The sequence below is a fragment of the Sus scrofa genome, chromosome 18, assembly GCF_000003025.6.
Source record: "Sus scrofa isolate TJ Tabasco breed Duroc chromosome 18, Sscrofa11.1, whole genome shotgun sequence".
Taxonomy (NCBI): Eukaryota; Metazoa; Chordata; class Mammalia; order Artiodactyla; family Suidae; genus Sus; species Sus scrofa.
The window spans coordinates 20,475,529-20,492,761 of NC_010460.4; the positions used below are offsets into that span (position 1 = coordinate 20,475,529).

At 42.0% G+C, this 17,233-nt stretch overlaps 1 protein-coding gene across 2 annotated transcripts in view; it reads right to left on the minus strand.

Moving 5' to 3' along the window:
* Nucleotides 1–17,233, minus strand: part of SND1 (staphylococcal nuclease and tudor domain containing 1) — a 392,149-nt gene that overhangs the window by 214,056 nt on the left and 160,860 nt on the right. For both annotated transcript variants that reach the window (XR_002340257.1, XM_021078633.1), the window contains exon 12: nucleotides 1,085–1,185. Coding sequence is in view for 1 of the 2 variants with exons in the window: in XM_021078633.1 (XP_020934292.1) it covers nucleotides 1,085–1,185 (101 nt within the window). In the remaining variant the exon portion in view is untranslated. The remainder of the gene's footprint in view (nucleotides 1–1,084; nucleotides 1,186–17,233) is intronic.

Sequence of the window (17,233 nt, forward strand, 5' to 3'; positions counted from 1 at the left end):
TCAAGAACCTACTTCTTAAACAAAACAAAACAAAACCTGATGCCTGTGATGGTGTTGAGGTAAGGACATCCGAAGACTATATTCAGTTCCTCTCGGTAACAAGCGAGTCTCGGGTGGCTGTGTGACCGTTAACAGCATTAATACTTACAGGAGTGGCATCAGTAGCTAAAAATACCTATTTCCAAACGTGACAGCATGAGAATGAGGGGGATGGAGGAAGCTCCCGTTTGGTAGGAGAGCTTCTGGAAAATAAATGAGCTGCAAGAGCCTCTTTCTTTAAGAGGTATTAGCTTAGACAGAGGTGTTTGTCCCGACAAGCTTCGCTGTACTTTCAGTAAAACCATCCCTGTTTTGATGAGAAACCTAGTCTTTTCTTCCCCTCTGCCATGCCCCTTCTGAAAGAAAAGAAAAATACCAGTTTGGTAACAAACAGCATTTAAGATTTGTTAAAGAGAGAAGGAAACAATTACCATGCTGGTATATTTTATGCAGAGCAAGAATGGCCACTGGGGACTGAGTGATTGTTTTAATATTTATTGTGGAAGCGGGGCACAGCAGGCCACCTCCTTCCCCCATCAGATACCTCCCTCGGAAGGCTGCTGTCAACGCAGCTCCCAAGAGACCGTGGAACGTAACCAGGACACAGCCCGCACGGAAGAGGCAGACCCTGCCATCTACTGATTGCATACATCTACACAAAGAAAATACCCAATTAACCTCTCTCCCTTTTTTCTGGCCTACAATTAAACTTGCTAAACTAATATGCAGAGAATCTTGCTAATCTTGCAGAGCACCTATGGGCCTGACTGACACTCAATAAACAGCATTATTAATAGTAATAATGAGCGCTCACAGTGCCAAGCACACAGAGCCCAATAAATCTTCAATAATGACAATAATGAAAGTATATGATTAACTAATGAGTGATTCTGAAGTACCCTGCAAACAAAGCGCTCCGCAGCCACGTAACAATGATAAGCAGAGAGTTCCGAGGAACACAAAGTAAACGAGGGCGAAAGGCAGGAGAGAGGAGACCAAGCAGGGAATTCTTAGCTACGGCCGAGCCGCTGCCCCCCACACTCACATTCCTCCAATGGTGACGGTGGCACAGGTACGCTCTGAAAAGGCGGGCACTGTCTCTGTGGCCGGGCTGGCTGGTCTAATGTAGTCCACAGTCACATTGACCTGAAAAGAAAGAATCCAGGTAGTTAAGGTTCAGAATTTGCAACACAGCTCACTAGCAAGACATATGTGCCTGCATAACTGCGAAAGCTGACCTCACTCTCCGTGTGATTTTGCAGGCCAAAGATGTCAAAAATCAACTGATAGCTGAACCACACACTGGGAGGAGAGATCTGCAAAAGTCATCTCTGATAGAGGACTATTATCTACAATACGGGAAGAACTCTTAAATCTCAAAAAAATGAAAAACCCAATTTTAAAATGGGCTAAAGAGGAGTTCCCATTGTGGCTCAGTGGGTTAAGGATCCGGCGTTGCTGTGGCCATGGCATAGGAATAAAATAAAATGGACAGAAGACCTGGACATCTTACCAAAGACATACAGATGACAAGCACATGAAAAGATGTCCCACATGTGTCACTGGGGAAAGGCAAGTGAAAGCAACTATGAGCTACCACTACACATCTAAAAGAATGGCCAAAATCCAAAACAAAGGCAGCAACAAATGTAAATGAGGATGTGGAACAAAAGGAGTTCTGGTTCACTGTCATGGGAATGCAGACGAGGACAGACACTCGGAGAGACAGTTCTGTACAGAACTAAACAAACTTTCACCATACGTTCCAACAGTTGAAAACTTATGTCCACACAAAAACCTGCACATGGCTATTTCTAGCAGCTTTATATATAAACACCAAAACTTGGAAGCAACCAACATGTTCTTCAGTAAGTGAATGAATAAACTGTGGTTCGTGAGCACAAGAGAATATTATTCGGCACTTAAAAAGAAATGAGCTAACAAGTCATGAAAAGACATGAAGGAATCTGAAATATACATTACTAAGAGAAGCAAGCCAATCCAAAGGCTGTATATTGGATGATTCCTTCTAGGACCTTTTGGAAAAGACAAAAACATGAAGACAGTAAAAAGATCAGTGATTGTCAGGGGTTAGCAGAATGAGACAGGATGAACAGATGCCAGAGGCGGCCAGGGGGTGGTGGATTTTGACAGCAGTGAAACTATCCTGTATGATGCTATAATGATGGATCCGTGTCATTAAACATTTGTCAAAATCCAGACAATGCAGAACACCAAGAGTGAACCCTAGTAAACTATGGACTTTGGGTGATGATGTGTCAATAACAGCTCACCAATGTTAACAAAAGCCCCATGCTAGAGGCGGATTACTGCCAGCAGAGAACGAAGTACATGTGGGAGTGGGGAGGAGAGAGATGGCAATTCTCAGTACTTCCTGCTCGATTTCGTTAAAAGATGTTGTGAACCCCAAAGATAACTGGTATTAAGTGAAAAACAAATGGCTGAATGTTTAAGGCAGCACATAAATTATACTCGACAGAGAAGTTTGAAACATTCCTGCAGGACTCCTAGACATTACAGTAAAGCAGTTCCTTAACCTTTTCCAACTCCTTTGGAAATCCATCTGAACATATGAAATGCCTCTACTGAAAAAGCGTATGTGGTTTGTCTCCCAAGGACCGAGTTAAGAACTATGAAGAACAAACAAGACGACAGTCACCCAAGTGCTTGGGATTGGTTTCACAGAATGTGCATGGAAACAACACAGCCAGCTATACCAGAGACCAACAGGGCTGGGGTTAGGGAAGTCTGGAAACAAAATAAGGATGGACTGGACCAGAATAACCTTTAGGTTTTGAATTAGAAAAGGATTTTTTAAAATATACAAACAGGCCAGGAGGACTGGAGCCTTTATCAGGAAAGCTGGTTAAAACTAGTATTACTGGAGTTAGTGGGTTAAGAAACCAACTAGTATCCATGAGAATGCAGGTTCGATCCTGGCCTTCCTCAGTGGGTTAAGGATCCAGCGTTGCCGTCGGCTATGGTGTAGGCTGCAGAAGCAGCTGGGATCCGGCATTGCTGTGGCTGCAGCTCCAATCTGAGCCCTAGGCTGGGAACTTCCGTATGTCACAGGTGTGGCCATAAAAATAGTTTTTTTTTTCTTTTCTTAAAGCCTTATTTAAAAAAAAAAAAAGCTAGTATTACTAACCATATGGAGATGGACACAGTGAGCAATGCCTTTTGTTTATGACAACTTTCAAGGAAACCATGTTCACGAGTCAGAAGAAGACAGCACGCGGTATCCCTCAGCAAACACACAGGGTCTGATTGAGAGCATCAAGGCTTGGCTTTGCCCATGCCCGAGGTCACACCTATACTGAGCAGGACACTGGGTCAAGCACCCTGAAGCCACCCCTAAGTCTCCAAGTCCAGAACCCCCAGCTTTAGTTCCCACTGATCAGGTTAAAGGTATCACACGGCAGGAGCATCAAATTGAGCCCCACTGCTGGTCAGCACCACCAAGATCCTTTCACACTGCCTGTTCCTCAAAAAAAGCATAGAAAAAAAGAAAAAAGACATTTAAAAAATGAGGATGGAAATTTTCAGAAGGACAGCTGCTTCAAAATTCTGTCAGATCACTCTCTTGAACGCTCCATCTAATCACGTTTTAAAAGCAACAAGCAGCCCTATCAGTGAGACAGCCAATTAAGGGCTGAATGAAAGGTAAGCCTTTCTTATGAGAAGTACTGTCATAATACAACAACACAGAGACAGGAAAATATAAAGATAACTCCTAAGGTCAAGTGTCTACACTGACCTCACTGCTCAGCTTTATCACCTTGTCTAAGGCTAAGAAGACGGATAAATGTGAGGAATGTGATTAGACTGCCAGTGGGGGTAGGGACAGGGCTGAAAAACTAGTACCACCAAGAAAGAGATTTTAATAGTTTCCCTGTACGCAGCTGGCCAAAGACAGCAAGGAATAGGGGAGCCGCATGGGAGTCAGGGACCCTGGGAGCCAAGGGCCCTCTGCATGTTGTCTATATTGACCCGCTCTGGAGCTCTCCTCTTTCGAGACTCCATTACTAACCTACAGACGCAGGAAGAGGGCCAGGAAAGCACGTGGATACCTAGAAAGAAGTCAGTGTTGTACAGGAGCTAAACCTCAAGGGTGCCCACACCACGCGATGTAAAGTAACTCGGGGCCAAGCTCCCAAAGGGCAGAGACAACACAGGGTATGGTCCAGGTTGGGGCATTCGGGGGGGGGGGGGGGGGGGTGTCCAAAAAACATATGGAGATATTCACATATTTTTGTGTTTTCACCCAAGCACAAGCCCTCAATTCTACCACCAGGGGAAAAAATTCATCCCTGCTTAAAAATAAACTAAGTGAATCTCAAGGTTACTTACCTTGTACCTGCTAATGACAAGCTGCCTCCTCAGCCGACAGGAGTGGGACGGCGGCTCACCAGGACAAATACACGGCACAGAGTAGCAGCAGCTCGCCCCGCAGAGGGCACGCAAACTGACCAGGAAGACCACCTGAGTGGCGGAAGTGGTGGTGGTGATGGGGGTGAGGCTAACCGACAAAAATGAACGCCTTAGCATCTCATCTTCCAGGCCAAAAGGTGGGCCATCCCTGAAGCTGCCTTTACAGAAAATCAATGGGAAGCCCTCCCCGCCTCACAAAAATCTTTCATCTTCGATAACCAAAAGAATCAGCAACTACATTCTACATTCATCTGCCAATTAATTTTTTCCTCTATCTAGAGAAAGAGAACTGAAAGTCAAGAGATTAAAGAGCTCATTGGGGAGGTAACATTATTAAAGAAAATCTCAACTACAAATGAGGCCCTGAAAATAGCCCACAGCCAAGACACACACCTGCAGACAGCTATGACAAATCAGGAATTAAAGTCAATGTGTAATTAGCATTTATGTCCCTCTCCTGGGGACCCTGAGATTTGTTCTCTCCTGCCTTGGAGTTTTTCATCTCTAGATACTCATCCCTGACTTGTCAATCACTTGAAAAAGAGCAGTTTCAGTAAAATCAACTGCAAATCTTCACACTGTCTTCACCTGAATAACTGATAACCGGAATTTGGGGTGATCGCAAGTGGAATGACGGGAGTTAAAAAGAGGTGATGGGTTAATGCAAATGTGCCCCTCATTTTTCCAGCAAGGTGCTCCTGGAATGTTGGCTCTGCAGGTATTTACATGTACCAGATATGAAGGCAGGGCCTCATCTCTCTTTACAGCAAGGACCACAAGGAACCCAGGGATCCCGCATAGTCCCACCTGCCATTCGCTTACGAATGAGTCACATCCCATCTCTGGGCTTCATTTTTCTTCACCAAGTCTATGGGAGCACTACAATTGAGAGCATCAATGAATGCTAGAAGACAATGTGTCAACCACAGAACGCTACACAGTGTTTTCTGAGACCGGTGTTAATGTCTTACCTCGCTTTACGGCTACAAACTAGTACACATAGATGGTTAAGCTCCAGGAGAGGGCAGACCATGCCTTTTATTCATGGAAACTCTTGGCACAAGGCCTATACAGGAGCAGTGTCTACAGCACATACGGATACATGTAATCAGGAACTCTTTTTCAAACATAAAATTTTGCAGGGTATTTTCAAAATGAGGTGGTTCGGCATTTTGAGGATCGCAAGCTATTGAGCATTCTGTTTTATTAATTTAAAGCATGAAGGAGGGAAGAAGTATTTTGAAATTGGGATAAAGCTTTATATTAAGAGAAATATATATAATTTCTGGTATTATTTATTTCTCAAAGAATTCTCAAAGAAAAGAAAGGGTAGCAGGCAATCCGATTCCTCCTCGGCCATCAGATTGTGGAATTTTCTTTGAAAGCCGTTTCAGGGACCCTTCAGAGGAACTAAGAGGAGAACGGAAAAACCAAATTTGTATCTCAATCTTTTATAAAGCTTGGAAACAGTTTATTTGGGCCATGCCTAAGGAATTCTGACGATCTATAAATCCTCTTCGTATAACTAATCACACTGGAAAAGTGTAAAACCAGCAAAGAACTTTGCAGACTGCATGATGTTGACAGTGAAAGGACAGCATCTCAACCACCTACGCATAACACATACACAACATTTCCAGGCCACGGCTATTAGGCGAGGGGTATTGTGCGTAAGTGCCATAGAATTCTACCCCACCATTCCACATGGCCAACCATAAATTCACAAAGGGCAGTTTAAAAAAATACCCTGCTTCAGGAAACAAGCTCTTAAACAACCCGTCACTCTTATGACAGAAACAGCAAACACAATGTCATCTGGGCAAGTCCTCCTAAGGCAGCCAGGAGACACAAACAAGCAAAACAAAATGTAGAAGCATGGCCTCGCGAGCTGCAGGCTGCAGGGTTTGGTACCCAGCACTTCTGCATATGAGCTGTGTGAACCTGGAAGAGCTGCCTCACTTCTCTGTGCTTCAGTTTCACATGGATGACTCTACCTACCTCATTGTAAGAAGAAATGCATTAATATACATGAGGCATTTAGAGCAGGGCCCGACTCCCAGCAAGCTCTGTGTGTCAGTTATTTTTAGACAAACATATACTGATTTTCTTGGAGGAGAGCCTGGCCCAGAGTAAGTGATAAATAATTATCTGTAGGATAAATACATGCGTATATACATATATGCACAAATACGACGCACGTTGACTTTAAATAATTAGACTACTGAAATCATTAGGCAGAACACTCAATTAAATACACTTTTCTCCTTAAGGAGCCACAGCAAATAAGAGTATGTACCTCATACATATTCATTCCAATTTAAAGATAAATACAACACATTTTAAAGAATGATACACTATTTAGTGCTTATTTAGACACTTTCCAGGCTAATTTTGCAGGTAGTATTTATTGGAGGTTTTCTTTGGGGGGGGGGGGCGCTGCACCCACAGCATGTGCAAATTCCTGGGCCAGGGATTGGACTTGTGCCCCAGTTGCGACCTGAGTCACCACTGCAGCCAAGGCTGGATCCTTAACCTGCTGTGCTACAAGGGAACTTCCAGTTATTGGAGATTTTATTTACCAAAGATAATTGAATCGGAATGTGGGGAATCATCCCCATTAACAGGCTAACTAGAAGGATTCTGGGAGGATACTCCTTGCCTTAGAAAATTAGGAGGACAATGAATAGAGACCAAGTTTTCTTTTGCTCTGGGCCTAACGGGACAGTACTGCATTTGTGTACTCGTGACCTCTTTTCCCTGTTAATAAGCGCTATATGTAATGACTCTAAAAGTAAGAAATTTAAAAATTTTTGAAACATTTCAGTCACCCATTCATCTAGATGGTAAGTAGAAACTCATGCTAAAGAAGGACCTGCTTTTGTAGTTTCGATTAATGCTTCTGTTGAGTGTTGATAATACTAGAAAGAAAATAAGCAACTGGTAGATGTGAACTCTTTGTTTATACGCAGCAGCAAAACCTGAAAGCTCTACATTCCATTAGGAGGCCATCACTCAGCTCTGATAGGTCTTAAATGAAAAGAACGTCTACAGATACATGGACACAAAATTACCCATCTACGCTGCAAAGATAAGGGGACATAAACCAAGGCTCCTTTCCTACCTCTCTAATCCAGCCTGGATGTGTTCGGTAACACCCCCTTCGAAATCATTGTAATTAGGTGCTAAGGCTGGCTGTTTATTCCCATATATTTATGCTGCTCTCTCTTATGTACAATCACCCTTCCCAACTCCCCCAGAGTCAGAACTATTTTGAGCACATTTCATTTTCATCAATGGAATGTTAACCTCTATGCTTCTAAACCTTTTATGAGCACGGAGTCAAGGAGCTTTCATATTTGATGTGTTTCTGACAAAATGAACCCATTACTCCCCACCCCCTTGTCAGACAGGCAGATGCATTTATCTGTTCTGAGAGGAAAGGTAACATCCAGCTTCATTCAGGGCCTATGGAGATGCTGAGAGTCGCTATCTGACATTAGGCATCATTTAAGCGGACGTCATTACTCTCCGATCAACACTCAGTTTGGTAAATATTTAACAAGAAGCACACACAAGCATGGGAGCCACAATAAACGTGCAAACATTTTACATAAGGGGTCGGTAGAGATTGGCAGAGATTTCTAGAAGTAGTGATAACAAACCAGACAAAAACATAACATTAAAATGGTCTGAAACATTAGCCACAGTTTGTGTGTGAGGTAAATAACAAGTGCATGTAACAATCACCAGGGAAATGAAGTTCTGACAATTGCAAATATTTCAAGCAAATGTGATGAGGATCAGAAAAACAGAAACCGCTACTTGAGAACAACCTCACAGCTGCAAGCATTTTCGTTAATCCTCTGGATTCTTAAGTCCTTATAAACCTACAAATGTATCTGAAAAGTGTAACCTGTGTTTGCATTCGTGCTCCAACCTTTATAACTACTCATTACTCTATCATGGTAGAACTCACCCCAATACCTAGTTTTAACATCACCTTGTCTGTCCCGAAGAATGCCAGGGGCCCCCAAAGCGCTACCGGAAACCATCCCGTGGGTCCCCTGCTTGTCTCTTCTTACTTCTCTGAGCCACCATCTCCCCTGCCTTCCTCTAGAGCATGAAGGTTGAGTGTTGAGTGTGGGTCTCTTTTCTCCTCTATACAAGTGTCAATCACAGTCATCTGTGTCCAAAATTTCCAAGGTCAGCAGCAGTCAGGGGAAATTAAATCATTCCATCCAGAACTCTCCCTAGAGGAGTTCCAGGCACACAAGCAGCACAAATATACGGAGATACTTATGCATCTGTGTAGAATACACACAATGTCACCCAGTCTTTCAAAATAAGAGCGGTAAATAAAACTAAGGTGAGAAGCTCAGGGATATCAAAGGGGTTGGCTTACTGTCATTTAAGAATTACTGGGGAGGAAGCTTATAAGTCACAGATAAACAAAAAGGTTAAGTTACATTTTGTCCAAAAATATGTGCCAACCTAGGAAGGAAAAGGCCACTCACCAGAAGGCTAACCTAGGAAACCAAAGCACTAAATGTGAGAGCTAAGTATTCAACCAGCCAAGAGTTCCAATAAATTCCTATTGCTCTGGGCACTAGGTATTGCAAAGCCCGTAGAGAAAAGCCAGCCTGCATTCACTAGAGCCCAGAGCACACCTATTCTCCAGCATGCCCATGAGCTGGCACTTAGATCACCCTAACAAAGGAAAGAAAATATGCTCTCAGGTTAAGTTAACTAAAGGTGAAAATGAGAATGGTGAACTGGACTAAAAATGTATTGTGACCTCAGAGGAAAATTATGAAGAAAAATATGATTCTTAAGGAAAGCTTGCCAATGGCACAAGGAAAAACAGCCCAAAGATATAGCTCTTCTGTTATATAAATTATCCTCGGTTCTATTGCTAAAAAAAGATTCGAGGATAGTCAGGTGTTAACATCACAGGCCTTTCTTCCTTTAGACATACCTTCCTCCCCCCGTATTTCACACAGAAGACAGAGGCCTACTAGAGGAAACGAAGTTCCCTGATGAAAGGCACAGCATGCACAGAGCAATAACACCTAAGGTCAATGTCTGAAACTACACACAGACACTGATCAAAGACCATCCTGATTGCATCTCTGTCCACCTCCAAGTCCACGTCCCTTAAAAAACAGTGGACATATATGCACACAGCCAAGTCCCCAGCCCAGAAACACAAATGCTTATCAGGAAACTAGGTGATTAGCACTGGATTATAAACCAATGTACCAATTACAGGTACCAATTACAGCCAAATGTCATGAAGCAAGCTACCTCTCAGCAGCTGTATGGCCAAAGACGCCCTCTCCCAAACTCACAATTCTTCATCTTCCAACACTAACGGATCAGAGACAGAAAGCAAAGATATTTCAAGTTCTTCAAAAAACTACAAATGGAATTACCATAAGATCCAGCAATTCTATTTCCAGGTGTATTCAATCCAGGATCTCAGAAATAACTGTACTTATGTACCCCGTGTTCACAGCAGCACTATTCACAATAAGCAAAAGGTAGAAGCAACCCAAGTTGTCTATTGCTGGATGAACAAACACAAGGTGGTAAATACACACAATGGACCATTTTTCAGCCTCAAAAAGGATGGAAATTCTGACATACGAAGTGCCAAGACCTGAATAAGTCTTGAGGATGTCATGCTATGTTAAATAAGCCAGTCACAAAAAAGGAACAACTGTATGAGTCCACCATTGATGAAGTACCTAGAGTAATGAAACTCACACCAAGCATGTGGTGGTTGCGAGGGGCCGGGAGGAGGAGGAACAGGGAGTCCTTGAGGAACAGCTACAGAGTTTGCTGTGCAAGATGGAGATCGACCGTGGGACAATGTGAATACAATCAACGCTACTAAACGGTACACTTTAAAATAGTGAAGGTGGCAAATTTTATGTAACATGCCTCTTGCCACAAGTGTGTCTGTGTGTTTTAACTTGGGGTATCCTACCCACAAACCTCATAGAGCAGTAACTTAACATAAGCCAGGCAGTGGCCACACAACCCCAGAATCTCTTAAGAATTCAAGAAGATGGAGTTCTCTTGTGGCACAATGGGTTTAAGGATTCAGCATCATAACTGAAGTAGTTTGAGTCGCAGCTGTGGTGTGGGTTTGATCCCTGGTCTGGGAACTTCCATATGCCACGGTAAGGTTAAAAAAAAAAAAAAAAGAAGAAGAAGATACTTCCATCACATTCCCAGGAAAATAGATGGTCACCCGAAGGCAGTAATAACTAGAAGTCATGTCCCCAAACCCATTAATAAAGAGTAGCAGTCTCAGATAGTTATAGAGGACAAATCATTCCATCTTTCTCAGGATATGAAATATCTAAAAAAAGCCAACTGAAGCTGACGCCCAGGTACGACAAGTCTAACTAGATGTACCTGCTTCACCATCTCTCGGAGGCAACTGTAGAACAGGAGAGAAGAGTCCACAGCTCACTGACTGCCTAGAAAATCGTCCAGGGGTTTTGGATGTCGTGTGCTCTGACACATTCCCTCTATGAGGAATAGTCCTCCCACGGCGATCTGTCCTCTGCAGATCTACACTTGCGGGGGACTTTCAAAGCATCCCACCCCAATTTCCCACATCTAGCTCTTGAGTTGAATTTCATCACTGGTGTCTGTGCTTTTATCTAATGAACACTTAGTTTTCATCTGCTTCTCTAAGTGGCATTTTTACTGCTGGCAAGAACCTAAGTTGGTACATCTTTGGAGGTCAAACTGCCAACTGTACTAACAGTTAACACGTGGATATCTTTTGCTCGACAATTCTACTTCTAGGAATTTAGTCGACAGAAACAAAGACGTATGTATAAGCATTCTGTTCTTTGAATTCATGGTAATTTAACACAAATGTGTAATTACAAGTTGGGATCTAACTCTCACACTAGCCCATGTTCCAACTTGGCAGTGACCATGGCAATTTTTTCCCCCTATATTATAAGCATGTCTCAATAAATATTGCTGTAGCTGTTGAAAACAAAGGCAATCTATATATTCTGCTATGGCAACATATTCAGATTTTTAAAAAGCTTATGCACAATGGTACTTACGATCTTACTGGGGGAATTCAGGGACACATAAACTGAATATTGTGGAACCTACCTAAGACTGTTAGAAGGGCTTAACTTCAAAATACTATTATAGGGTATGTTCACCTTCTCACAATATAAATTTCTAAGGCTTTAAAATTACATATGAGGGAGTTCCTGTTGTGGCTCAGCGGCAATAATCTCAACTAGTAACTATGAGGATGCGGATCAGATCCCTAACCTCGCTCAGTGCACTAAGGATTCCCAACATTGCTGTGAGATGTGATGTAGGTCGCAGACACAGCTCGGATCCCGAGTTGCTGTGGCATAGGCTGGCAGCTACAGCCCCAATCCAACCCCCTAGCCCAGGAACTTCCACATGCTACATGTGCAGCTCTTAAAAAAACAAAACAAAAAACAAAAAAACATTCAGAGAAGGGAAAAAAGATGAACTTTTAAAAAATAAACAAGTGGTAGTTAGAACAAAATATACGATGGAAACATACATTCTTATTAAAACAAAAAAAACTGACCTATTCGCAACCAGAGACTTGGATGTTGAATGTCTATTTCATCAGACTAGTTCCCAGAAGGAGGGCAGGGTCATCATTCAGTAGCGTCTGCCAACCAATAAGGATTACGTGAGCAGGCCACTTCCGGGTGCCCAGGGGTGCACCGTTTCCATGGCAGGTAGGCATCACTATCTGCAAATGAACTGCCAATCTCACTGTGTGCTGATAGTGATGCTGCCACCACCACCTGTCTGCCATACGTTTTTCCCTACTTGTCACATAACAAAAAACTGCATTTTGGCATGCTGATCACTGACAGGTCTGATACTACTGGTCGAAGTTTGTTATAACTGGCGGCAGTACTTCATATAGCTGAGGAACAGCAGATGCAGGATATAAAATTTTACTCTGTTCCTCTGTCAAGCGACCACTGACTCAGCACTAACATTATACAGTACTTCCTTTACTTCTCAGTCCAAGAGCTACTAATTGATGGGCTGGGCCCCACCCCCAAATCATGCCCAGTGATCCTGTTTCCTATTAGCACAGTAGACAAGGAAAAGACTTCCCACTCTGATAAACCGAATTCATTCTGTCTCCCTTAACCCCCAGAGTACAGTCAATAGAATGGTAACAACCTACTGGGTTTCCATTTAGTAGCTCTAACATAATGCACAGATTAGCGAAGGATATAACATGATAAGTCAAGAACTGGGAGCGACGGAACACTGTCTCATAGCAGCAGATAACTGGAAGATAATAAATTATCCAAGAGCACTTCCTACGAACTAGCAAAGCACTGGACAACCACACTCTTCCTTTGACGAAGGGACTCCTCACACATTTTGGCTGCCCTCTCCATCCTCACTCTCACCCACTTCACCCACTGGAGAAAATGCCAACCAGCAACAACATCAAGAGAGAAACACCAAGAACTCTGTCATTCCCTCGGCAGCCATTCCGCCAACGGTCAACAACAGTCAAAAGCATGCCAGTCTTACATGTTTCAGCGTGTCCACACTGCTGTGCAACATCTTCACCCACAAGAAACTCTCTACCTGGTAAGGAGGCACTTCCCTTCCCCTATTTCCCCAGCCCCCGGCCAACCACCCGTCTACTTACTGCCTCTTTCAATTTGCCTGTTCTGGACATTTAAGTGGACATGTACATGAAGTGGTCTTTTGTGTCTCCCATCTTTCACATAGTACAACGCTTTCAAGGTTCATCCAGGTTGTTCCGCATGTCAGTACTTGACTAAAATCTCATTATTTTTATCATTGCAATCTCATTTTTGATAATAAAGTATCTTGAAAGTCATCTGAGAGCAGCTGATACCATTCACACAAGAGCTACTATCATTAAAGCAACTACTTAAAGCCACCAGAGTCAAATCACGGAGACATGTGAATCTCCCAGCCTGTCTGGCTCAGAGAACCTCAACCAAAACATTAATGAAAAAAGAAAAAGTCACTCTTTCATCAAGAGAAAGAAAATGTTCAGGGCCTAGGTCTCAGGCGGTGGTTCAAATAACCCACCAACCAGCCACTTCAGGGGAAGCTTTTCCTGCAGGTCACGTGCTCAGGAGAAACAGCACAGGCACTGTTTAGAATGCCAAAAATGATACAGATGTCATCTATGGAAATGTTCTTTCAAGAAAGACAATTCCTGTGAGGTTTTAACCCCTTCAACGGGCTGCTTGCTTCCAGCCAATTTCCTTGTGCACGCTCACGCTCCTAAAATGAACCAGACTGTCACTCAGCTTTCAAGGCCTTTTCTATCTTCATTACTTAGCCTGTGTGACTATACCCTCGGCATACAGAGCAAAACATTTCTCCCTGACGTGTCACGTGTGCTCATTTCTATGTGAGGTCTTCATACCAAGTGACCCAATTCCTCTATTGCCTGCGCCAATTCCACAGTGGAAAATGAATGATAAATTCTGTAGCACAGAAGGAATACACAGAAGGGCCCAAGGAGCCCTTCTCCATATATAATTTAGCATGGAGATTTTCTTTTTTTCTGGGGCCACACCCAGGGCATATGTGGGTTCCTGGGCTAGCTGTTGAATCGAAGCTGCAGATGCTGGCCTACATCATAGCCATAACAATGCCAGATCTGAGCCACATCTGCAGATGACCCAGCTAATGACAGACAATGCTGGATCCTTAACCCACTGAGCGAGACCAGGGATCAAACCTGAATCCTCATGGATACTAGTCAGATTCCCTTGTGCTGAGCCATGATGGGGAAGTCCAGCATAGACATAATTTTTTTTATTCTTCTGCTACTAAAAGAGACACTCCATGTCTTTTAAGACATAAGATAATCTCAAAATAGGAAAACCAGTCATTACGTAACTATTTGAGATACAAATTTATTAATTTAATCATCAAGGTAACAGCCTAAGAATACAGTGAGGATATTTGACAATATTCTGCCACTGTAGAATTAACCACAGAAATCTGGGCAACTCCATGGGAAAGCAGTTCAAGCCAAAACTCCTAGCAGCTCTAGATGGTAACAGGAAAATGCCTGATGAGTATAAAGTAGAATCCTGATACAACCACCTGGATCACAAAACAGAACCGACCTGCCAATACTAGAAAATCACCAACGGAGGTTTCCATCTATGGTCAAGAGTTTACTGCAATCTTTGGCCAAGATCTTCACACAAACTACCCTAAGGAGAGAGACTTCTCAAACATTCTCCAAAGACTGGGCTGAAGCCCAATCATTTGATTTCATTTGGTACATTTCAAAACAACTAGGTGTAGGAAATAGAAATCAAATTTACTGTATTAGAAAAAGAACAGGCAAAACTGCTATATATGCATGCAATATTTCACATATATACGAAAGAAATACAATAGTAAATCATGTAAATGTGTTAGAAAATAACAAAATTTTAGATCATTTATGTACTGAAAAAGTAAGTATAGATCTGCAACATAGTGTCTCTTAATTCCTGTGAGTAAATATCACAATAAACATATGAATATAGCACGTAACTCACTAAAATATTCCATGATAAATATGGGGTTCAAAAGTCTAGAAAAACAGCCCATAGTTAACAGGAAATTATAGGCATGTTAGAGATAACGGGATCTGGAGCAAATGGGCAGGAGAACAGAAGAATTAACTGGCATTGATCTAATAAGTAATATCCAAACCTGAAAAGAATGAATATAACCAATTTTTAATAATTCCATGATATATCAGTCATCATTCCACAAGGTATCAGTAATCAATCTAAGGGAGTTTTTGAAAAATTACACATTTTTGCTCTTCCTGAACACTGGGAGACTCTTTTTTTAGCAGTTCAGAGGTGGCTGGGAAACCGTGCTGGGGGAGTCACAGTAATGACACACACACGACATAAGAGTTTTTCGGAGAGCCTAAGTAATCTGTCCGAAAATCATGCAAGAGGGGGTCTCTTCTGCAATGCAAAACGGCAAAGTCATACTATCTGTAAGCAGGTAGACTAGCGACAGAGACTGAAAAATAGAAAATATATCTTGGTAGTAAGTGACTTCTGATTATTAAGTTAAACTTTTTATTATATCTATCTATCTATCTATATATATATATATATATATATATATATAAATTCCAACTCCTAAGTCAGCTGGGCCTTAAGGGATAAAGTAAAATGAATTGCTTTATTTCAAATCAAATGAAAGGGATCACAGTTCTCATGGAAGCCTTTTGCTTCTAAAACTTTAGCTCTTCCAACATCTAGAGACCTGATTTTACATGCTCAGTGAACCTAGTTGATTATACAGTATGGCATGTTTACTAAAATACAAAAATAAAGCCACATTACCCGAGTTCAAAAGAATTAAGATGAACACAAATTGGTGTAATAAATTATCATACAATCATGGAATAAAATTACATAGTCACCCTACTGTACAGCACAGGGAACTATATCCAGTCTCTTGGGTAAGAACCTGATGGAAAATGGGAAAAAAAAAATAAAAAGGGTGTGTACAGGTGGCTGGGTCACTTTACTGCACACAAGGAACATTATAAATCATCCATACTTACATTACAAAATTACATAGCCATAGAACTTACTACTTTGAGAAATTTCATTTAAGGATGTAAGGAAATTTTGACGTTACACTGTCAATTAAAATAAAAACATAGATTTACTTAAATATTTTTATATCTGAATCAAAACATCTCAAAATATTAACAGTGCTTTGAATTATTTTTTTTCCTTTCTCTTAATGGCTGCACTTGCCAAGTTCCTGGGCTAGTGGTTGAATCAGAGCTCCAGCTGAGGTCTATGCCACAGCCACGGCAATGCTGGATCCACGCCTTGTCTGTGACCTATGCTGCAGCTTGCAGCAACACTGGATCCTTCACCCACTGAGCAAGGCCAGGGATCAAACCCCTATCTCACAGAGTTGGGTTCTTAACCTGCTGAGCCACAATGGAAACTCCTGAATTTTCCTTTACATTTTCCAAACGTATTAAAACAAATATATATTGCTTTTACAATCAGGCCACAAAACTACAGAAGGCCAACAAAAGACGACCAGAGTTAAGTTGTGGTCTAAGGTAACAACAGTCACACTCATAAAAAACCATAACCTGTGTGTCACTGACAATAGGGGAGACTTGATTCCCTGGCTCTACTTCTCCAGAAGGCTTGGGATCAACCAATTTCTATTCAGTGCTTCCATGTCCCCAATTCCCTATTTTGAAACATAACTTACAAATCCATAGTAACTGTCTAAAACATGCCAAAAAAAACCAGAGGAAATATTCAGCAAAAACTCAACCTGAGAAGGAAGTCAAGGGGGTTACTCATGAAGAAAGGTCAAGAATGAGGTCTGTGAAGCTTGCCAAAGTCAAGAACTACGAAATAAGATGGCAAACAGCAGGAAGGTACTTAGAACTACTTGAAATGAAGACACTCATTGCTCAAAAAGATAAAATCCAAATGGGAACGCAAAGGAGATTCCAACCTGTGGAAATTACAGAGGAATCCTTCCTCTTTTCCTGGTAGCAGGAATGTGACCTCCTCTACCAGAGTGATAAAAAGATGAGCACCATGAAAATAGACAAAGATGAGAATTGACATTCCAGGCTAGACAGCCAAAGTGAATCCTGAACCTTAATTGGTTTAGTCCTTAAAAGAACTGGTAG